Source organism: Lactuca virosa, chromosome 8 (assembly GCF_052849685.1).
Source record: "Lactuca virosa cultivar CGN04683 chromosome 8, Lactuca_virosa_CGN04683_v6, whole genome shotgun sequence".
Taxonomy (NCBI): Eukaryota; Viridiplantae; Streptophyta; class Magnoliopsida; order Asterales; family Asteraceae; genus Lactuca; species Lactuca virosa.
In genome coordinates this window covers 12,694,797-12,718,895 of record NC_136433.1, presented here as the reverse complement: position 1 = coordinate 12,718,895, position 24,099 = coordinate 12,694,797, and the positions used below count along the sequence as shown (strand labels likewise).

Here is a 24,099-nt window from a genome sequence, read left to right as displayed (position 1 = left end):
TATGCATCCAGGCAACTGAAAACCCATGAAGTAAACTACTCTACTCACGATCTCGAGCTGGGAGCCAAGGTTTTCGCTCTCAAAATTTGGAGGCACTACCTCTACGGTACGAAGTGCACCATTTTCAAAGACCAAAAAAGCCTCCAGCATATCCTGAACTAGAAGGAACTAAGCATGAGGCAACAAAGATGGGTAGAGTTGCTGAGCGACTATGAATGCGAGATCCGGTATCATCCTGACAAGGCTAATATGGTGGCCGATGCCTTACGCAGAAAAGAATACTCGGGTCGCCGAGTGAGAACACTATCGATGACCATCCATTCCCATTTGTCTTCGCAAATCAGGGAGGCTCAGCTAGAAGTAGGGATGAGCAAAGGAACCGATCCGGCTGGAACCGGCCCGAACCGGACCCGACCCGGGAACAGAAGTCCGCCGAAATTAAGAACCGAACCGGACCGCCGGTTCTACCGGTTCCCGGTTCAAAAAAAATCCACAAGAATATCGTCCTGGTCCCAGCCCGATCGGTTCTATCCGGTTCCGGTTTCGGTAATGATTCCGGTTCCTGTACCGGTTCCGGCCGGTTCCCCGGTCCAAATGCTCATCCCTAGCTAAAAGCCTTAAAACTAGAAAACGTCGCAAATGAAGGCTTGTGTGGAATGGATAAGAACCTAACCATCAGGGAGGATGGAGCTTACTACTTTATGGCACGGATCTGGACACCAAAGTTCGTTGGATTCAGAAACGTGGTTATGGATGAAGCACACAAAACAAGGTACTCCGTCCATCCCGACTCTGATAAAATGTACCTAAATCTCAAACAACATTATTGGTGGCAGAATATGAAAGCAGAGATTTCTACCTACGTGAGCAAGTGCCTGACTTGCACAAAGGTTAAGGTAGAATATCAGAAGCCCTCAGGTTTATTACAACATCCAGTGATACCCGAGTGGAAATGGGAACGAATAACAATGGATTTTATAACCAAATTACCTAAGTCGGCAGACGGGCTGGATGCCATTTGGGTGATTGTCGATCGGTTGACTAAATCCGCCCATTTCTTACCAATAAAGGAAACGTATAAAATGGAGAGAATAACACAGATCTACATAAAGGAGGTGGTAAGATTACATGACGTACCAATATCTATTATCTCAGACAGAGATAATAGGTTTATCTATTGGTTTTGGCAGTCGCTACAGAAGTCGTTGGGAACTCAGCTTGATATGAGCACCGCCTACCATCCCCAGACCGATGGACAGAGTGAGAGGACCATCCAAACATTGGAGGACATGTTAAGGGCTTGTGTGATAGATTTCGACAAGGCTTGGGATGCCACTTGCCATTGGTGGAATTCTCGTACAACAATAGCTATCACACAAGTATCAAAGTCGCTCCTTTTGAGGCCCTTTATGGACGAAAATGTTGATCACCTCTCTGTTGGGCGGAGGTAGGAGACACCCAACTGGAAAAGGGACAGGTACCAGATAGCACTCTTACAGGACCCGCGATCATCAGGGAAACCATTGAGAAGATTGTCCAGATTAGAGAAAGACTCAAGGCGTCCAGAGATCGACAGAAAAGCTACACTAACAAGAGGCGAAAGCCTCTGGAATTCCAGGTAGGTGATCGTGTGTTGCTCAATGTCTCTCCCTAGAAAGGGATGATACGATTCAGGAAGCGGGGAAAATTAAATCCACGATACATCGGACCATTCGAGATCCTTGCAAGGATCGGTCTGGTAGCTTACAAGCTGCAATTGCCACCAGAACTCGGCAACGTACACCTTATCTTTCACGTGTCAAACTTGAAGAAATGCTTATCCGACGAAAGTCTTGTTGTTCCACTTGATGAGATCGAAATAAATGAGAACCTTCATTTTGTTGAAGAACCCATGGAAGTTATGGATAGGGAAGTGAAGTGAACAAAACAAAGTCGCATTCCCATTGTGAAAGTTTGGTGGAACGCCAAAATAGGAACGGAGTTCACATGGGAGCGCGAGGACCAGATGATGAAAAAGTGTCCACACCTCTTCTCTACTTCATGAACGCCACTTTAGAAAAAATTTCGGGACGAAATTCCCTCTAACGGGGGGATGATGTCACAACTAGCAAAATTAGGGTTAAGATGTTGACTCTTGTACAAGATAATTAATCTCCTTGTTTAATCTTGCAACAACCCTTTTAATGAAATTCAAACTTCAATGCTATTAAGTTCATACTATCATACATTGTCATTCAAGTCGAAACAACCTTATATAAGCCCGAAACTCAATCCAATAAGCCAATTCCACTTAACTTTGGGCCTTAGCCCAAGCTTCCTCGGCCCAAAACCTTTAATGGACCAAGATCCTTATTGGGCCGGTAGTTTCTCCTTTTGGCCTTGTTGAGTCGAAAACCCCTCCTTAGGCCCTAATGGGCCGAAAACTTTTATTTAACATTGTTTGGGGCCGAAACTCTTCTAATGGTCCTTTTTGGGCCGAAAGCATCTAGTAGGCCTTTCATTGGGCCGAAAACTCTCTTGGACCAAGCCAAATCGAAGCCCATAATTTTGGGCCATCATGTGGGCCAAGAACCCCCTAATGGGTTGGCCCATCTATAAAAAAAAGAAAGGGAAATGACTTGGGGAATAAGAGATGTCACCTCAATATAACACACCATATAACAAAGCTTTTATCCAACAAACACCCATGCATCTCACATCACTCCTATAGGTCAACTCCTACCCTTCCCTCCCTCTTCTATACCTCTCGACCACTCTCTCACTCTCCACCCTCATTCGCAACTTCAATTCTAACTCATTTCCTCTCAACCTTCAACATTCTTTCATCCTCTCTCTCTAAGATTTCGTGTGAGTGTGTGTTCTTCAAAGAAGTCTTCATCCAAGGATCACAAAGTTGGTAAGTCCATGTTTGATTCAAGTGTTTTTGCTTCATATATGTGCTTAGAACTTTCAATTTACACACTTTGTTGTGTGTCAAACTCCTTAGAACACCCATATTTTCGAGATTATCCTCAAGAAGGCAAGCTAGGCTCGAAATCCTTCTTCATTTTCCTCTACATTTCGAAATTCCCAAGGTGAGCTTCATACCCCACTCTTTTCAAGTTTTTCATTATTTTGGGGGAGATTACAAGTCAAGTCTTGTTTGAAATCTTTGGATATTTGCATGTATTTGTATGTAATATGTTTATGTGTGCTGAAATGTTGTTATGTCATGCTAGAACTCCTTAAACTCGAGATTTTTACAAGATCCCAAGTTGTTGGGACAAGTTATCTTGTGTAGTTTCATATATTTTAGTATCATGTTGAAAATGAGACAAGTTGCTAAGTGAAAATGATTCTTTGAAATGTGTGTTAAAAACCACAAATAATGCCAAGGAAATGCTATAAGAATTATGTTTATCAAAGTTTGAAAAATGGTAAACATGAGAGTTTACACTCAAAAATGGTAAATTTTTGGTTATATAAACTTTTACCATTAACACTTGTAAAATTGTGGAAACATAATAAATTTCAAGGTTTTTTGTAATTTTGTGTAAATTGTGACAAGTTCTAGCCACAACAAAATTGGAGTATTTCTGGTGCTACAAAACACTTTTAACAAAAATTTTGGTGTGTTAAAAGCTCACCGCAACATTTGAATATTTTACTAAATATAGTTTTATTAGTAAAATAATCGTTAAAGTTTGCACTATTTCAAAGGTATAGAACCTAGAATATTTTGTTACGCTTACAACATATATGGTGAGCTGACAAGTTAATTTTAATTATTTATAAATATCATTATAAATAATTTAATATAACCGGTAAGCAAAACAGAGTTTCACGATAGGAATATTCGCGTAAATTTTATTGACGCTCTTGTGAGACACTCCTTCACCGTACCTACATAGCGTACACCATAAGTCCTGTAGTTATAACCAGAGTCTCCTGGAGGGAGAGGGAGGTAACTGTGTATAGATCTATACAGGGTTGACACCCCCACACTTGAGCTGTGCGCTACAGCTAGACGGACCAGTCTAGGATGGCAAGTATCTTTTAGAAACCGACGCTTGAAGAACGTCAAGACAGGTGTGTTAGTCATATTAGCATGGTTGTAACGACTCACATAGAGAATAACAATATTATTTGAATTTACGAGGGATATACACTATACTAGTTTTATAAAATACACAACTATGTTTCGTCTATTTTATAAACTAATTTCACCACTCCGAACTTAGGGTTTTAAGACCACAAATCTTTTATATACAGAAAATGTAGGATTTTCTGGGATTACACTCTTTTCAAATACAAACAAAGGAAAACAAAGAACATGCATGCAATTATACACGATTTTGGGAACAAGACTCACAAACTACTTTTATAGAAAATATTGGATTTTCTGGAGTTTTACAATTTATTATAAACAAAGAGGTTACAAAGTTTTATTACAAATATGCTTATGAACTCACCAACATTCTATGTTGACAATTTTCAAAACGACTTGTATTCTCAGGGACTCAGTGAACAGGTACTCGAGCCTTGGATCTGGATATTTGCTATCTTTTGAGACATCATACTTAATGTTATTTTTGTGTAATCGATGAACAAGTACAATTTGTAAACAATGAATGTTGGTATATTGTAATGTATGATGATGGGTTGCTATGTATCATTTATATGCAATTGTTATGATATTATAAGATGAAGTCACCCGCCACCGGACGTTTCCGCCGTCCCGATTCGGGGGTGTGACATTCCGTTAGCGGAATTTTCGTATAACAACTGTTATCACACCAGCATTGGTCGACCTCCTTTTCGAGATGCTCTGTGGGAAAAATTGTAGGACCCCGATTTGTTGGGCGAGTTCGATCAACGACTTATGGGGAGTACCAAAGTGGTACTCAAGACCACTGAGCTGATTCAACAGGTTAGGAGTAGGCTCCAGACAGCTCAGAGTCAACAGAAGAGTTATGCTGATAGGCGCCGGTCAGATTTAGCGTTCCAGGTAGGAGATATGGTTCTCCTGAAGGTGTCACCTTGGAAATGTGCCATACGGTTCAGGAAGTGGGGCAAGTTGGGCTCATGTATATTGGTCGTTTTAGGATTTTAGCTCGGGTGGGTCGGGTTGCTTATCGATTGGATATTCCAGATAAGCTTAGTCAGATTCATAGCACGTTCCATGTCTCTCAACTGCGGAAATGCTTAGTGGATGATTCCGCAGTGGTACCATTGGAGGATATTCAGGTGGATGACCGCCTAAATTATATTGAGAGACCGGTGGTGATTCTGGATCGGAAGACGAAAACCTTGAGGAACAAGGTTGTCGAGTTGGTAAATGTGCAATGGCAGCACCACAATGGTTCATAGTGGACCTGGGAGCCCGAAGATGAGATGATGGAGCATTATCCGGATTTATTCGGGGCATCGGACTTCGAGGACGAAGTTTAATTCAAGTGGGGGAGAGTTGTAACACTTGGATCTTGGTATGTTTCATTATTTCCCTTTATTATTTAAATGTTGTACATTTGGTCCTTGGAGTAGTACGCGGGGCGTACCACATGGTACGCTTAGCGTACCGGCTGAGAAGCTAGTACGCGGGGCGTACCACATGGTACGCTTAGCGTACTGATGCGAGGCTTGATCGGGACTTCGGGCATGTTCGTAGGGCGTACAATTATGTACGCGGGGCGTACGTACGACTTAATGAAACCCTAATTATGGGTGATGCACCCTATATAAGCACCTTAAGTCATTAGGGCTGGCCTCTTTACTAGTCTCTAAGCCTCCAAAACCCTAGAGATCGTCCCTTAGCCTCCATTGTTGTGCATTTGAGTCCTTAAGAAGAATTTGGTGGTTTTTTGCTCCTTGTGAAGGAAATATAGAAGATTGAAGGTGCTTTGCTTGGTGGGAAGGTTATAGATCCAAAATCATCACCCTTGTTGCAAGCTTATTGAGGTATCAAGTTCAAACCTTGTCTTCTCCATGCTTTTGGTCCCTTTTTGGATTGGTTTGAGGATTTGGGACGTTTTAAGGACTTATTATTTTAGATTTGAGCTTATTATGGACTCCTTAAGCATAAATGTGCAAGATTTATGGGATTTTTGGTCACATGCATGCATTAAATCACCTATTAAGTCCTATTGAGCTTTAAGAGCTTCATTTAGCCATGCTTGAACGTAAAGTTAGCAACTTTACGTGATAATCCAACTTAAGGAAGTCAGATATACATTTTGGAGCAACGTCTTAAGGGATTAAGGGCTAAATATGAAAGATGACTGAATGGGAGGAGTACGTTGGGCGTACAAGCCAGTACACGCCGCGTACAAGTCCTAAAGCATGTACGCTTAGCGTACAACTGAGTATGCATCACGTACTCAGTCAGTGGGCTTCAAACATTTTGGGCTTCAGTTTGGGCCATTCTTTTAGGCCTTGATGCTTAGGGTTTTGTGGGCCATCTGAAAAAGTGTTTTTGACTAGGATTATTGGTGGTCCTTCGGTAAGGACAATGTAAGAGTTTGGGCCCAATTTGGAAAATTAGGCCATGTTTGGGCCTTGGATGATTACTTGCATTTTGGACCTTTTGGATTATGGGTTTGGGATTAAGTCTTGGTCTAAACTAGGTAAGGGGTAAATTGGTAATTTACCCTAATTATGGACCGATGATCATGGAATGGAATCTCGTTTGTTAATTTGATGTTATTTGGTATTGATAGCTCGGGGATTCGTCGGACAACAACCCGAGATTTAGTCGTGTGATTCAGCAGTCTAGGTGAGTTTCCTCACTAGGTTTAGCGGGTCTAAGGCACCAATGCCGAACCTTATTATTTATGTTAGAATGCTAGGAGTCTGTGTGACCCTTGCACGTGATATGCGCTGCTATGTATACAGGGTGGAGCTCGATGTCGGGTGAGGCTCGATGACCGTATCGTATGCTATTATGTTTATGATCATTGTATGTGTTAATATGATTATGTGATATATGTCTATGTGTATAGTGGGCGGAGTCCGATGTCAGGCGGGGCCTAAGAATTACAGATTTGTATATCGAGCGGGGCCCGAAGCCGAGTGAGACTCGATACCGGGCGGGGCCCGATGGAGAGCGGGGGCCCAATATGTGATTTATAATGTATGATATGGGGTAGTTTGGAACTCACTAAGTTTTGTGCTTACGGTTTTCAGTTTATGTTTCACGTACTTCTAATTCCAAAGCGAAGGGCTCGGTTGATTGCAGAGCACGTACCACCGAGTTCAGCCTTTTGTGTTTTAATCTGATTTGAGATGATGTTTGATACACCTATACCATCACATTTGTGTTTTCTGCTGAGATTGATGCTCAATCCATGTTTTGTTGTTGATTAGGGAACGAATTTGGATGCTATTGACTTCTGATTTCAAATCCGAGAGTGGAGGTGCGATCCCCACCAAAACCGCTTCACATGACCGAATTTAGCTATCGCTTTCATTTATCGAATTTTCAATAACTTCAAAGTTCAACATCTTACCAATTTCCTTTGTAAGGGGTTGGCATCTCGGTTTTTTCAATCACTTCAAAGCTCAACTTCTTACCAATTTTCCTTCTGCCTCTGTAAGGGATTGGCATTTCGATTTTAAACCCTAATTTGTTGAAGACAAGTACTCAACTATAAATTTTAAGAATGAATATGCAGACACCGACAAATGTAGTTGCTCAATTGTCAATTTGAGATTTCAAGAATGAAGAATCCGATTTGAGATTTCAAGTTTCTAACAGTAACAATTTTCTCCAGTTAAGTTCCAATAGGTACTTTTATTGCTTGAATACTTGAAGCATTTGTGTTTTTACACATGTACAACCAAGAACCAGGGGTTTACACAACCAAACAGCTGTAGAATCCATTTAGATTTTTCATAGTTTTTTTTCTCGGCTTTGACTTAGAGCTTGAATAAGATTCCTATTATTGGTTGTTTATGGATTCTCAATGCAAAAATCCATTATTTCTGAAGTACAAGATTTTTTTTATTACAATATTTAGAATCGGTTTCTTTGATTTAAAGTCAATTTTTGTTTTGTTTATCAGTAGGTAGATAGATAAATGATTTTATTATGGTTATTAGACTCTAATTGAATATGTTTTTTTTGTGAGGAATTTGAATATGACAATAGGTGGTGGAAGATGATAAAAATTTAACTATTTTTGCATCCTTGACTTATGCAGGTTGCTTTTACACTACATTTTGAAATTGAATTTGTTAACTTGGTCTGGTGAGGACTTTATTATGGAGAGAGGTATATACACATTTACACAGTAAGTTTCTTTATTTATATATGGATTTGAGCCCTTTCAATTGTGAATGTCGACTCTCTCTCACAAATTGATGTCATGTAAAATATTCAGACTTGGATTTCATTCCCTCCATTAGGGTTAACATTATTTATATGTCTTTTACTTAAATTGCCATATATTGATAATATTTAGGCTTAATAATTGGTTATTATTAAGTCCTACTATAGATGGTAAAGTTAATGTTTCTTTTTAGTCATGGTTTTGTGATCGAGTATTGTAGTATAGTTGGTTAAATGTTTAAATTTTACATTTTTATAAATTTTAAACATGTGAATGTTATATAACAAAGTATGTTCATGTTTGATTTTTGATATTTATATCCGCCTCTTGATATTTTACCTGTGAACTATTTTTCCCTTTTGTTTACTAAACTAATAGCTTGCATACTAAGGGGATGTTTGGATTATCAGAGGAAGTTGTGTTGCAAGACCGTTCCACCTTTTTCCCCAACACATACAAACACCATTCAAAGGTTATGTAATGCTTGCATACTCACTTGTGCTCTATTTGTAATCACAATACAACGACTTTTTTAATATAGAATAATACAACAATTTGTTGAATATAGAATAATACATAACTTTTTATATGCAAGTTTCCAGATACTTTTTCCCTAGAAATAGAGTTATCATAGGAGATAAATGAGCCTTTCAAGAAATCATATCAAGTACGCGGGGTGTAGGACCTTTTGGTATTTTCATTAGGCACTGGTCAACTTCAAGATTGAAATTATGATTATAATACAGTCAAACAGCGGAAGGATAAAGATTGGGCTCGACCCATGACTGAAGTTTCCGGTGATAGCTCCGCCGACATGGTGGACCACGCCGTCGCCATGGCCTTCAGTTATAGACAGACAACCAGTGTAGCAACTACGTCCATATCTATGATTCCATGTATATTCCCACTTCCATAGTTCCATATCCATGGGTGTTCATTTTTGCGTTTGAGATATGTGTTTTTTTTTTAATACAAACTTATATAAAGTAAACGTAAATGTGGTACCAAAATAGAAAAATAGACGTACATATGTAAAATCTAATGGAAAGCAAAGAGCAACTACATATTTGTGGGTTTAACCACTTTAAATGCATCTCAACCACATATTAATGACTTTTGGTGCTTATCTATAATATTTCACTTTTGTTTCCTCCATTAAAAAAATACATCCATTTGTGTTTTTATTTTGACAAACAGATGCGGATGGAAGCCAATGATGGGACAGTGATAAGGTAAATGGTTACTAAAACCCACTCAACCCCTATATTTTTTGTTGTTTTCGTTTAAAATAGTAAAAGTAGGATATCTAATATGAATGACAGGTAATATTTTGTTGATTATAGCATCATATTTTAACTTCTTCTGATTGCTATTACAAGATTGTGCTTTGGGAGTTCTCTTTATTTTCGCTACTTTTTCAAAGTACAATGATAATATGTGTTAACATGCATAGATTTTATATAACATCTAATCTTATTTACTTTTTATTCCAAACCCGCAACGCCGGAAAATCTTTTTTAGTTGAAATGAAAAAGGAATTATTTATTTTGTTTGAAGGAATAAAATAATTTTTTGTTCAAAAAGATAGATGTAATTATTTTACTCTTGTTAATTTGTAATTTTAGAAGAAGAAGATATCTAGTATAATGGTATAATGGAATCCAAAAAATAAAAGTAGAAATGAAATAGTTCAATGTTCATGACTTCATTCCATTTTTCGATCCCATTTATATGAGAAAACAATATTATGGAGAAAACACATTTCATTTACATATTAACATGAACCAGATTCATGCATTCATTATTTCATTTATTTGTCACTTCATACTTCATGCAATTAAATAAAACGTACACTGTATGAGCTTTTACGTACATCATATGAGCTTTTATTTTTCATTCCATCATTGAATAGAAAAGAAAAAAAAAATCCAACATCTCATTTTATATATGTAGTTTTAAAGATATATAACTTCTTTTTAATCATAAAAGTTTTATATAGACGTAACGGGTAAACGGACTGTGCCGCAACCCATTATTGTTTTAACATTAAATTATGATAATTTTACTTGCATTTTAATATCAATCAATTATAAGTTTATAACTAAAAGATATATAGACTATTGTCAATTCATTTTCTTCTGCATCTTGTATAAATGTTGGCATTTAAAAATGGTTTTGGTTAGTCATCTTTATAGGATGTTATAGGATTGTTGTTAACTAATAAAAGCATCATCCAAATGTCAATCATACTACTACACGAATTATAGGACATATCTACCTAACTATTTGTGTTTCAAGAAAATAACTTGAAGTCTATCATAATTGAGACCAAGTTGTTGAGAGAAACCTTGAGCCAAGGGACATACCCTTGTATATCTTAAGTTTTCTGCCGCTATCAAGCTTGTGACAAAATATCCAATGACATGTGGGGGACAAAAAGTTCCCACATGCCACAAATGGTTTGTTTTGGATGCCAAATTTGTTACATGTTACACAATGTAATGTCATTTGTCAAGTAAGAAAGTTGGGAGGAGATCTAAGCCAAATAAAATTTCTAAAAAACAAATATTACTTCATGTTAACATTCAAATATATGTTTTAAACCCACCCTAAAATTGATCTATTTTTATTGATGTATATTGACGAAAAAAAAAGATAACATCATCATATTTTGTTTTATTTAGAAATGTGACTTGTATTTTATTTCATTAAAGAGAGTAAAAGTAAAACTTATTAGTATGAAAATAAGATATTGATGAAATTTTAAAAGATTGGTTATACTGTTAAAAATATAATATAATACACGTATTATATTATCTATATTTTTTCAATATTCAAAATTTTGATATTCTATAATATTTTAACATTAGTTGTTTTAATAATGTTAGTAAAAAACAATTTGTTTTATTTAAATTGTTTTATTAAATCATACACATGAAACCACTCAAGGGGTCAATTCTGTGAAATTCAGTTTTAACCAACCAATATTGCGTATATCATGAAGATAGGGGAAGTTAATGTAAATTCCGTACTATATATAGAAACTCGAGCAACCTTGCCGTCAATACACCAAGATATTTTTATCTTCATCGGTCTCATCTATTCTCTGCAGATTAGGGTTTTGCTCTTTCCCATTTTGAAGGTAACACCTCATCTGTAGAATTAGTCCTCGATTGATCTAAGAATTTGAATTATAATTTGTTGCTTAACGTGCTAGTTATTGTTAGCTTCTGTTATATATCTGTATTATTGTATATAATTGGATCTGATGCTGTTTTGTACATCAACATTGTGCTTTTGAATCCGCGTTTAGTTATCTGTTTTAAATCAACGTACTCTTTTAATGAATGTCTAGATCTAGAAATTTGTTGATTGGAGATGTTTATTTTTGTTCTCCGTTGACCTGCCTGTTGCTGCGATATTCTTTTGATTCCATTTCATTTTGACGTAATGTATTGCTTGTTATTAATGATTTCAACAGCTTGCTATTTTGTTTAGATTCTTGTTGGTCGGTTGGTGGTGAAGGCGAATCTATCATGCATATATCATTGATTAATATAATATTATCTGCTTGTAGTACACTATCTGTAGTTTCTTTGTGATAATTAGACATCAAATACTCATACAGGTCGCATATAGTTGAAGGAAAATTGATTTTTGGATGTCGATTTTGGGATAATCTGATGAACATTTGTATTTGGGATATCATTGTGTAGCTTTATCAATCATTCTTATCAAACTGTCTGTTTTTTGAAGGTAAAATGAGGCCCATATTCTGTGGGAACTTCGAGTTTGATGCAAGACAGGGTGAACTGGAGCGACTCTTTAGAAAATATGGAAAAGTTGATCGGGTGGATATGAAGTCTGGTAATTTTAGATTGTTATAGTCTCTCTGCTCTTATCTTGTTTCTTTTTTGTTGACTCAAGTTATCACTATATCTGTTTACATGTGCTATCTATAAGTTCTAAAGATTATTGTTTTCCGTTTAAATTTTCTACCAAATACCTAAGAAAATCTTTTAAATTGTAATCTTGGCGATTGGGGGATTTTTTTTTTCTTTTTACCAACGATTTCTATGCCATTTGTTGGTAAGTAAGATTGGCAAATGTGATACATACCACGTCACGGACGGGTGGCAAGACTTGCAAAACGAAAGATCATCATCACCATGTTGTGGAGAATCCTACCTGGATGACAGATGGCAGAAATCGTGTGACTCAGCGAGCTGTAGAGCCTTCTTTATTGAGTTGTTATGGGGTGACTAGATGTGTTTAAGAAAAAGAAGAGAATAAAAATTATTGAAGTGTAAAACCCCCATACTCAAATAGTTCTTTGGCGCAGGATTTCTCCGACTACTCCTGGCTGATGGATGATCATTCGCATTCCATTTCCAGGCCATGACGGGCTTCCTCTTCTTCTTTCTGAGAAGAGCCATTCCGATTCCGATTCCGATTCCGATCCATCATGATCATCATCACCATCACACATTCACCACAGACATTGTTGCCTTTCATTCCACGTTGTCACTTTCAGACACATTACCAGCTAGAAATCAGAGGCAAAACAGAATAGATGGTGAAGGCACCTTTTTTACTAATTTTGCCATGAGACATCTGACATCCACATCCATCCATCCAATCATCCAATCCAATCCATCCTTGGATTCTAGTTCCATGACATCTCTTAGTTCATTTGCACAAGGTCTGTTTGCTGATTTACTGGTCTATCGTTTCTAGATTTAACAGATTCTATGGTCTTTTATCTAGGCTTCCCACTCACTCTGTGCAATTATCCGGTGCAAACTCGGAGGATTCCATTCTTTTATATAAGCTTTTATACTCACAATTTTTTTTTATATGTATTTGACTTTATGTTTTTGTTATTTACAGGGTTTGCTTTTGTCTATATGGAGGATGAAAGAGATGCTGAAGATGCAATTCGTGCCCTTGATCGCTATGAATTTGGTAGGAAAGGACGCCGACTTCGTGTTGAGTGGACAAAGGTAACATACGTTAGTAGCAACCTACTTTCATTTTTTTAATAGAATTATACTTCCCACTTTTTTCCAGATTTTATTTTCATTTTTGTATCTTATTAAAACATTATACTTTGAAAAACCTACACAAATATAGCATCCTACTTACAACTTTTTTTTATCAAAACATTATAATTCAAAAAATTTACCCAATTATATCATCTGGCTTTCAATTTTTTTTCCTTATTGGGACATTATATTTTTGAATTCTAATTAAATTCCTAAATTTTTGGCAGCAAGAACGCAACGTGAGACAGCCTGCAAGTTCAAGAAAATCTTCATCCAATTCGCGCCCATCAAAAACCCTTTTTGTAATCAATTTTGATCCGTATAACACCAGGACAAGGGACCTCGAGAGGCACTTTGATCCTTATGGCAAGATTCTCAACATAAGGATCAGAAGAAATTTCGCCTTCATACAATTCGAGTTACAAGAAGATGCCACCAAAGCCCTTGAAGCCACAAACATGAGGTATTACATTACTATTTTCCTTTCTTATACTCCTTACTATTTAACCAGGGGTAAAACGGTCATATGAATTTTGTATTGTTTCTCATCTACAGCAAGCTGATGGACCGTGTTATTTCCGTTGAATACGCGATTAAAGACGATGACGATAGGAGAAATGGGAGTAGCCCGGGTCGTGACAGGTCGCCACGTAGACGAGGTGATGACAGACGGTCACCGAGTCCATATAGGAGAGAGCGGGGCAGCCCGGATTACGGGCGTGGACGTGGTCGCAGCCCGAGCCCACACCGTAGGGACCGCGGGAGCCCCGATTATGGCCGTGGAGCGAGCCCTGCTTTGAACGGTGCGAGCCGTCGTGACCCGAGTGTGAGCCCGGTGGGCCGGAAAGCGAGCCGGAGCCGGAGTCCTCGTAGAGAAAGGGAAAGGGAAAGAGAAAGAGAAAGGAGCCCGCCACCTCGCCATAGCCGTGGGTCGGTCCCAAAGGAGCGGGTTAGCCCGGAATATGAACATGGTGCTATCGTGAGCCCCAGAAGTGAAGGGCGGATCAGCCCTGATGATTCACCCCGTGAAGCCAGCCCGGATGCTAAGCGTGAGAGCCCGGGTTACAGTGGAGCTGAAAGCCCACCAGATCGGTACCGCAGGTATGTTTTTTAATTTTATGTTGGGATTTGGTGAAGTTAAGAGTTTAATGAAATGACGGGTGTTGTGGTTAATGTAATGCAGTAGATCACCGGGTGCTAGGGAGAGGTCTCGATCCTGATTGGTCAACAGAATGAGAAATGTAACAGGATTTGGGTTTGAATTTGAATTTTAGAAAGAAAAAACCGAAGAATGTAATGAATGGATTTGTAGTGAAGCTGGTGAGTGTGAGACCTTATAATCTAGAATTTTGTATTTGTTTGGATGTTTTACATTTAATCAAATTGTATTACAGTCTGTTCCAACACTTAAGCTTGATATGGTGTTATGAATGTTGCTTTGCGAACAAAAATGATTGTATAACAGAGTTTCTGAACTTATTTATATAATATGTTTCACTTAACGTATAACCCAACTACGATGTGTACACACACATTTCACTAATCCAAAAAGTAATCGTTAATAACATGCTTACAACAAGATTATTTATACATTTATCTATGAAACCACTTTGAAAATACACTCGACCTTATGGGGAATGGTAAAATGGTAAGGGATCAAGTAACTGTATCGTTGATAAATATTTGAATAAATGAAGTTGGTAAATGAAAGCAAACCAACATCCCTCGTAGCGAATTTTTTTGCGGTTTGACTTCTGAACAATTTAACAATTTAGATATATTTTGACATGGTAGAAAAAAAGAAGAAAGGAACCATTATGATTTTGATTTTGGCTGCTATGCTATGCTATATGCTCAATGAGTTAATTTGCAAGATTCTATAGTAGCTAGCTTTATTATTTTAGAAGAAGATGATAAATTAAAATCTCATGATGAAAACAATGACAAAATCTACTACGAAGACGATATCAAAGACAAAACAAATACAATGACAATAATGAGTCTATTTACAAATATCGTATTTTTATAGAACTTTAAGTTTCATAATTTTTATTTTCAATTTGTAATCATATCAAATTATTTTTTGATTGAATTAAAAAAGCGTTGATTTTAATTTTAATTTTTAAATATTTCTTTTTTGAAATAAAAAATCGATTAAGAGAGTTAGACCGGTTAAGCAAGGATGGGTTACATACACATCCGACTAGTTATAACGTATCCTATTTTGGTATGGGGGTAGGGATAGTTATCGTTTGACAGGTTACAGTTACTTATTCCCTCTTAAGTCTAGACCGGTTAAGGACACCTCTAAACAATATGACCTTTCAAGTCTTGATAGGTCAAATTACATTAATATGAGCAATTGAGGAAAGCTACATGGTAAAGAAGAACCTAAGAGATGAAAATCCATTCTTTTTTAATTAATATAATGATAATGATAAAATTCAAAGATTAGAGTAAATAGTACACAAATAGACCCACCCCTTATTATGAATGACGCCCAAAAAATGGGATTTTGTAGTGTTTGTACAAGACAAATCAAAACACTAAACCAAGAAAATTGGCTTTGTTGAAACGGCCAATCTCACGATCCAATGATCATATATAGCTTGGACTTAGCATAAAACATTAATCTTAGGACAACTTGAGGATTTGTCTTGAAAAAAATATTTGAATTCATCGTCCGTTTCTATCGATAAATGCCATCAAAGTTTGAATCGGTCATGCTAAACTCCATCACATGAGACACATTCTCAAAACCGTTTGCATCGATAGACACCATTAAACTTGATTTGGGTATTTGGTTTTAAGGTTAATGTTGCATTAAATATATTTTATAAAACCGTTTTGCATCGACAAATGAAGTAAATAGATATCGGTTGGTGGTTTTGAGGTCAATCAACACTAGACATGGCCTAGATTGAGTCATTGAGATAAGGGATATGCCATGAATAACTTAAGCTTGTTTTACTTTTGGGATAACCTAGAAATAGTTATCTTTTTTTTTTAAACCAATCTAAACTAGGATTAACACGTCACAATATCTATTAATATGACTCTATTGATTTTATTTTATTTCTGTCAATTTTATGGCCAATTACAAATTATTATAAAAAATATTTTCTTTAATGGTTGAATTATACTAAACTAGTAAGTAGTTAGAAAAATAAATAAAAAAGTACAAAAATAAAATAGTCAATTAGTTTTGAAGCCACACAATTCAATTGACTTTAATTTTCAATCATCTATTATAAATCCGGCTAAATGATTTGGAGACAGTCTTATCAAAAAGTAAATATTTTTGAGGGTTTATGTAACCCGAGTAAAGAATTTTGAAAGTTCCAAATGTTCCATAAAGTTGTTTGCACCACCCCCATCCAAACTATATCCCTGTCTTGTGCCAAGACTCATAGTGTTAACCCAAGAGAGCCACTCGCTAATAGTAACAATCGACAAGATAACAATATTGCACCACCGAACAATTTGTGTACATAGGAAGGATGCCTTATAAAAGAGAACAAAGAATATGTTCAGTCGTCTCCAAGTGCGAATCACATATAAGACTAAGAAGAGATTCAACTTCCACCACTCTTTTGTCCAAAATTTATTCTCGTTGCCAATCGATTCAAAAGCGTTCTCCAACATATTATATTAATTTTAATAGGGCCCAGTCTATTCGAACATGCAACTTGATATCCCATATCGATCATTCTCATAATCAAAACTACCGTGAAATCTCTTGTAGGATCTCAATCCCAAAATCATATGTTTGGTTGGTCCGATAAAACAATCGAATGACCATCCTGTAGGGCTACTAATTGTGTGGTTTCTCCCTTAGGTCTCGATGCCAACTCTAACCATTATCACAACTTGATATTGATCAAACATTATTTTATTATTTTCCAAGCATATGATATCAGGGAAACATACTCGAATGTAATGTCACCAAAACAAGTCTCATTCCAAAAAGCTAGTAGATTATTTTTCACCCACTTTTTTTGCAAAGAAAAGAAGTAGTATCAATTCCCTTGCCACGTAAGTGGGAAAAAAGGAATAGTATTGCTATGAAATCTATATACTTGAACCCGTACACATGAAAATCTCCATCCGAACTGTGGATATCTTTAATGATCGACACCCATACAGAGTTCAGTTGTTAGGTTCATTTTGTGCACCTTTTTGCATTCATTTTGTCCCGTTTATGCATCCCATTTAGTTGTAGATCATTGCATTTTATATGTATTTTATGAAATTGCATGTTATTTGGGTGAACAACCTTATTTGCATGTTTTTATGGTGTTTTTGTAATACTCGGTTTTGGATTTGCTTCATTATTCGGGGCCGCGAACCAATCATCAGTTGTCATGACACTTAGGGCATTGGGGAAGAAAGAATTTGGCCCTTTTCGGATGTGGGTATTATGGTTTAAGTGATCCAAGTGTTCGATGGTGCCTTCGGAGGTCAAAGGTATAATTGTAATTTGATAACTCGGTTCTTTATGGATTTTGGGTTTTTGTTCGGAAAGTTTTAAGGCCATGGTGAGTTGTTAGAAGCGTAGGGATTCTCACCACCTTTCCGTGGATATAAAGAACGTCGAAAACGGAGTTGAAACGAAGAAGTTATGGCCGTTTGAAGTTGGAGTGGTTCGGGTGAGTGATCATTGACTTGTTGACCGAGCTCATTTAAGGCTCACGACGTGAGCATTAAGTGATCACGACGTAAGAGGCACCTGATGCCCCAAAACCCTAATTTTCGGGTATTTAAAGGTATGAGATGATTCAGGTTGCTTCTCCTCAGCCTCCTTTACTTCCAAGACCTCTAGAAACCCTAATCTCAGCCCCCATTGAAGTTCTTGACCATTCTTGCTGTTATTCAAGAGATTTTGGGTCTTTGGAGCCTTTGAGTAAGAAGAAGATCATTTGTGGTGCGTTTGTTAGCATCTTGGCTTCATCATCAACTGGTTGTGGAGCTTTTGGACCTCTGTAAGTCCTCAAGCTCGTGCCTTTCCTTTCCTTGCTTGTTAGATCTAAGTTTCCATTCATTTTATGGCTTGTTATGTAGGTTAGCATGCATGGGATCCATAAAGTTGGCAACTTTATGGATCATGGTGGTATCTTAAGTCTTAGATCTGGATTTTGGTCATGGTTTTGGACTCCAAGCTTGAGTCTTGGCCCTTTTTCCTTCATTTTGACCTAAGATGGTGTTTGAGTCATGCATTGGATATGCATGACTGAAAAGTTTCGATTTTTATGGTACTTGGGGTCAAGGAAGACCCTCTCGACCGTCCCATGTTAAAGCTTAATGGATTAGGAGCTTAATGCTCATTTTTGGTCAGATCTGGTCTCACGATGTGAGGAATAAGACCTCACGATGTGAGAGCGTGTTCGAGGAAGTTTCTGGGCAAAAGTCATGACCTCACGATGTGAGCATAAGGGGCTCACGACGTGGGCATCTCCTGTGCAAGTTTTGGGCTCTTTGATTGTTGGCTGCTAGCTTGGTCTTGGACTTATCCTTTGGTTTGGGCTCATAATGGATTAAGGATTTTAGAGTAATGGACTTCTGGTTGGGCTTGCTCTAATGGGCCTTGGATGGTGAACTGGGCCTTAGTGGGCCCAATGGATTTGGGCCTTGTTTGGGCCCAATGGGCTTGGTCCAATTGTGGGCTTGGTTAGTTGGACCATTTATGGGATTAATGCTTGGTGGTTTTGCCATGGTTAATTATTAAGGGGGTGTTTGGATAAATTAGATTATAACTTATTAGCTTATTGCTTATTAGCTTATTTGCGGTGGGAATAAGCAATAAGCAATAAGCAAGGGGAGAGATGCTTATTAAAACCAACTTATTTAGCTTATCCCTACCACAATAAGCTGATTTTTAAGGATTCCTATCCAAACACTTAAACTTAGCTTATTGTGGTGGGAATAAACAATAAGCAATAAACATCATCTTTTTTCCCTATCCAAATACCCCTTAAAGAATGGTTTGGTTGTTTGGTTTAGCTCGTGGAAGCCGGTTCGTAGCAGCTGCAACAGTTGTGGGATTTATCTGCCGTTCGAGGTGAGTCTCCTCACTGTTCTATGGGTCGAAGGCACCAATGCTGGCCCATTTGGTTTATGTATTGTAGGAAGACCCGGGGGTAGCCCTTGGCAGTTTGTATGAAAGACCAGGAGGCGGCTCCTGGCAAACTGTATGCAAGACCAGAGTTTGAACTCTGGCAGTTATTTAGTTAATTAGTGTAGATTGTATGCTAGTTGTCTTTGTGATTCTTGCATGGAAGACCCAGAGGTGGCTCCTGGAACTTGTCTGTAAGACCTACGGTTTTGGCCCCCGACCTGGCAAGGAAGACCACGAGGCGACTCGTGGCATAATAGCAAGCCTATGGTTGACACATAACACTTTTATTGATTGATTGGATATGTATGATATGCATGGCTCGTTTGATATGTATGGTATGTGGTATTTGGGGGAACTCACTAAGCTTTGTGCTTACAATTTGTGGTTTATGGTTTCAGGTACTTCCGGTTCGAAAAGGAAGGGTCCAGCTTGATCGCAGCGCATACACCCGTGTTTTCTGTAATACGTGATTTTGGGAATGAACTCTGATAAATGTTTCATTTTGAAATGCTTTTAAATGTTTGAATAAAAGTTACATGAGTGTTTTGATTATAATAAAAATGAAAATTTTACTCTATGTTTTCGGGATGTTAAAGTTTTCAGGTGATTGGGATGTGGGAACGTGTTTTAGAAGATGATCGGATGGTCGAGTGAAAATATCAGACAGAAGGGACGGAAAACGAAAAAGTCTAAAAAACCGAGCGGTGTTGGGCCGAGTTAGATTGCACTAAATAGACATAGGTCGTGTCAGATTACACTAAATGGAGATGGGCCATGTCCATTGAAAACTTGCATTTTTTGGCATTGAACTTTAAAGGAAAAAATCATATAAGGCATGCTAACTTTACTCCCAACATGGGTCGTGTCTGGCCCCATAATTGCTTTTTGGCAGTTTTTCCTATTTGATTTATTACGAGATTTGATGCATTTCAGAGAGAGGATTCATTTCAGCACACCGGGATTCAAGTAATTTTGCGGTTCACAAACATTTGGAAACATTTATTGTCGAGTTTGTAAGTCATGTGTGCGGATAATCTTCTCTTTTTAGATGTGTTTGTTCGTTTTAGCCATGTATGGCTAAACCCCTAACTTTCCCATTCTATGATTTGGCTATGCCACTATGGTTTGTGATTTAATAATGTAACTTTGATGTTTTTCTACAATTCTATCAAATGAATTTGGTTTTGTTTCAATTAAAAGTTTGATTTTGAGATTGATTCTTGTTAGCCACTTGAATTAGGGTTAGATCATTCAAGTTATGTAAATTGCAATATTTGTAATTGTTTGAGAATTAGAACTAGTAAAAAACATTAAATTGATTTCCATTGAATGATCTTAATGTAAACCTTATTCAAACATTCTTACGCTCTTGAGCTTGTAAGGAGTATTCGATGTTGTTGAGAACATTCACACAAAGTCTACTGCAATCTTTTGGTTTTTATCTACGAGCTTATTTATACATAAATTAGAAGGTTAGGTTATTTTCAAAGAGCTTGTTTTGAACTTAACAACTTGGTGAATGGGAAGCGTTAGAGCTTGTTAATGCTTCCAAGTGCCAATGCACATAGATGATATTGACATTTTCTTAATAAAATGATGTTAGAGTGTCAAACCTAACAAATAAAGGGGTACAAAATAGACTCTAAAGTTCACTACTCAATTGAACTAAATGAAGTACAAGACAAGCATTGTTGAACCATAAATACATGGGACAATAGTATATACCTTTTCCATCCCACCTAACAAATTTTCTTTTCTTCCAACTTGACTCCTTAATAAATCAACATCTTAAATTCTCAAAAACTTTGAGAAATTTGGAGCTTTAAAAAATTGACATTAAACAAATACCAAGGCTTCCAAAATGTGTGGTTTGTTGGTTCTCGCCCTACGGAAAGCATTTTAACTTTCAATTTTTTTTTGATGAATTTGTCACCAAAAGCTTCCATCCTTATACCCGATTCATTTTACTTTCAACCAACAACTAAAGATACGTGAAAACAAGTTTAGCTGGGGTTGAATATGTCACCACCACTTGAAGCATCAATCATCCTCCGATCCTTTTCATTCATACCCTCATAAAATTGTTCAAGAAGTAGTTTTTTGGGTATAATGTGTTGAGGAAAACTTGTACACAAGTTGTTGAATCGCTCCCAAAAATCATGAAAAGTCTCATTCTTCCTTTGACGAATCCCCAAAATGTCACTACTTTGACTTGATATTCTAGAGGTGGGATAGAACTTGCTATTGAAGGCTTTGAGTAACTCCTACCATGTATGAATGGAATCCCAATGGAAATTTGAATAACCACTCTCTAGCTTTATCTTCCATGGTAAGCGGGAAGGCGGTTAACTTGAAATCATCCAATGTCACATGTTCGGGAAACATACTAACACATATCATGTGAAAAGACTTTAACTGCCATGGAACTTGGTAAGTTGATGTATGAAACTTGATGTCAATTCATTCCCTCGACGGTTTACATGATAAACAATACCAAGAGGCATGTGGGTAACATCCGTCTCCATTATTTGTCTAAGTGTAAACTCTTGAGGAGGATTGGGTGGATTAGGGTCATGTAATTGGGAGGTTGTTGGTGTAACACCTAGTTTCAGAATGTTTCTAATTTCGGAATAAAGATTCAGAAATAGATCAAGCAAAGGTTTTGGGCTGCAAGGGAATAGAGTTTAGACCCTATCGGATGTTGATAATGTTGGTTAAGTGATTTAAGCCTTCAAATTGTGCTTTGAAGAGAAAGGGTAAAATGAGAAAAGTAATATTACAAAATTCTTGCATGGATTATGGTTTTAGTTCTACCTGTATTAATTCAAAAACAATTAGATAGGGTTGTGGGGCTTGTCAATACCTTTCTGTGCATATAAAGATCGCCGAAAACGAAGTTGAAACGAAGAAGTTAAGACTGTTTGAATTTGGAATGTAATTGGGTGAAAACCCGTTGTCACGAGGTGAGAAGCATATTCTCACGACATGAGAAGCATGTTATCATGACGTGACAAGCAGGTTGTCACGAGGTGAGAACTGGGCAGCCTAAGCCCACAAATTTTAGGGTTTTCTATGTATTTAAAGGGTGGTTCTGTATTTTTCCACCCTCCATCACACATAAAGCCTTTTGAGAGAAACCCTAGCCTCCTTTTCACCACTTTGAGCCTCCCTTATCCTATCTCATCTATTTTTGGAGTATTTGGTGATTTTGGAGCAATGCTTTCATATAAGATTGATCCTCGAAGCTTGGCAATTGAAGACCTCAACTATCATATACCTTATAGACCTTTGTAAGTTATAAAGTTCCAAGCTTTAGTGCATTTCATCTTTGGATCTCAGTATATTTGGTGTTTTGGTCCATTTTAATGAGTTTTGAGTGAGAGTTGGGAATAAAGTTTGCAACTTTATTACTCTCTAAGGTCCCAAGAACATTGTATGTTTTAGATCTGGATTCACAAGTAATTTTGATGTCATGCATGGGATTTCGACCCATTTCTTACCCCCTTTTTGACCTAGCTTTGGGAAGGACATGTATTGGACATGCATGACCATAAAGCAAGGATTTTTATGTTACATTTGGGTGTAGAAGACCTTCTGGAAGTTTTGGTTGCATGGCTAAAATGATTAAGATCTTTATACATCAATCTTTCCAGAGCGCTTCTCACGACATGACAACTTGGGTGTCACGACATGAGAATGGAAGGATCACGATTATTCTGAATTATTTGGTCACGACATGACCAATAGATGGTCACGACGTGATGATTGACTAAGTGACCTTGGAGTATTAACTTTTATCGTTGACCAAGTTTGACTTTAGGTCAAATGGAGTAACTGAGTAGTAGATTTAGTCTTGGTCCCTATTTGTTGTATAAGTGACATGTAGAGCCGATATTTGGAGCAGTGATTAGTTCAACTATCGTTTGGACTTTGAGGTGAGTTTTCCTTACTATACTCGTGGGTCGGAGGCACCAATATCAGCCCACTTGTATGGGTGATTTGGGAGTACTTACTTAAGCTTGGCTGATTGCATGCACCACACCCTTTTTCTCTTTTCAAAATTCATTTTGTAAAAATGATTTTCTTTTGACAATTTTCATACCATGTCCTTAGTTTGAGTTCAGACACACCCAAGAGTGTGCCCGAATCCCTCAAACCAAGGCTCTGATACCAACTTCAAACATTCCTAAAATATAGACCAAAAATTTCGTTTTAAAGTCATTTATTAAAACCATATTCCAATCATATCATAATAAAACCATAAGACATGTATCTTAAAAACAACATCAATTCTGTCAATGTATCAAAATCGTATATCATAAATTAGAGTGAATCCTCCCAGGCTAAAAAAAATGGTGTGTGCCATGTAGTCATCCCGAGCCCTTCCCCTTGCTAGTGGAAGTACCTGAAACCAAAACTGAAAACTGTAAGCACGAAGCTTAGCGAGTCTCCCCAAATACCACATAGCATACACATAACACATAAACATATCTTGGGCCCCGCCCCTGCTACATTGAGTCAAGCTCGGCATCCGCTTTTCCGTTATCGGGCCCCGCCCGACATCGAACCCTATTCGGCATCGGGTCCCGCCCGACATCGAGCCTCGCCCGACATCAAGCAAATCTCGGAATAC

General features: G+C 37.5%; 1 protein-coding gene across 3 annotated transcripts; it reads left to right on the top strand.

Moving 5' to 3' along the window:
• Nucleotides 1-11,345: 11,345 nt before the first annotated feature.
• On the top strand, nt 11,346-14,757 carry LOC145129509 (serine/arginine-rich splicing factor RS40-like). 3 transcript variants are annotated; one of them, XM_079064257.1, is made up of 6 exons: nt 11,346-11,448; nt 12,063-12,173; nt 13,197-13,309; nt 13,579-13,814; nt 13,907-14,452; nt 14,535-14,757. In XM_079064257.1, the coding sequence occupies exons 2-6, from the start codon at nt 12,068-12,070 to the stop codon at nt 14,569-14,571; spliced, it is 1,038 nt and encodes a 345-aa protein (XP_078920383.1). In that variant the 5' UTR covers nt 11,346-11,448; nt 12,063-12,067; the 3' UTR covers nt 14,572-14,757. The 3 variants fall into 3 exon arrangements, with proteins under 3 accessions (XP_078920383.1, XP_078920382.1, XP_078920381.1); XM_079064256.1 differs by lacking the exon at nt 11,346-11,448 and adding an exon at nt 12,649-13,008 and having other exon boundaries at nt 14,538-14,757; XM_079064255.1 differs by lacking the exon at nt 11,346-11,448 and adding an exon at nt 12,649-13,008.
• Nucleotides 14,758-24,099: the final 9,342 nt, after the last annotated feature.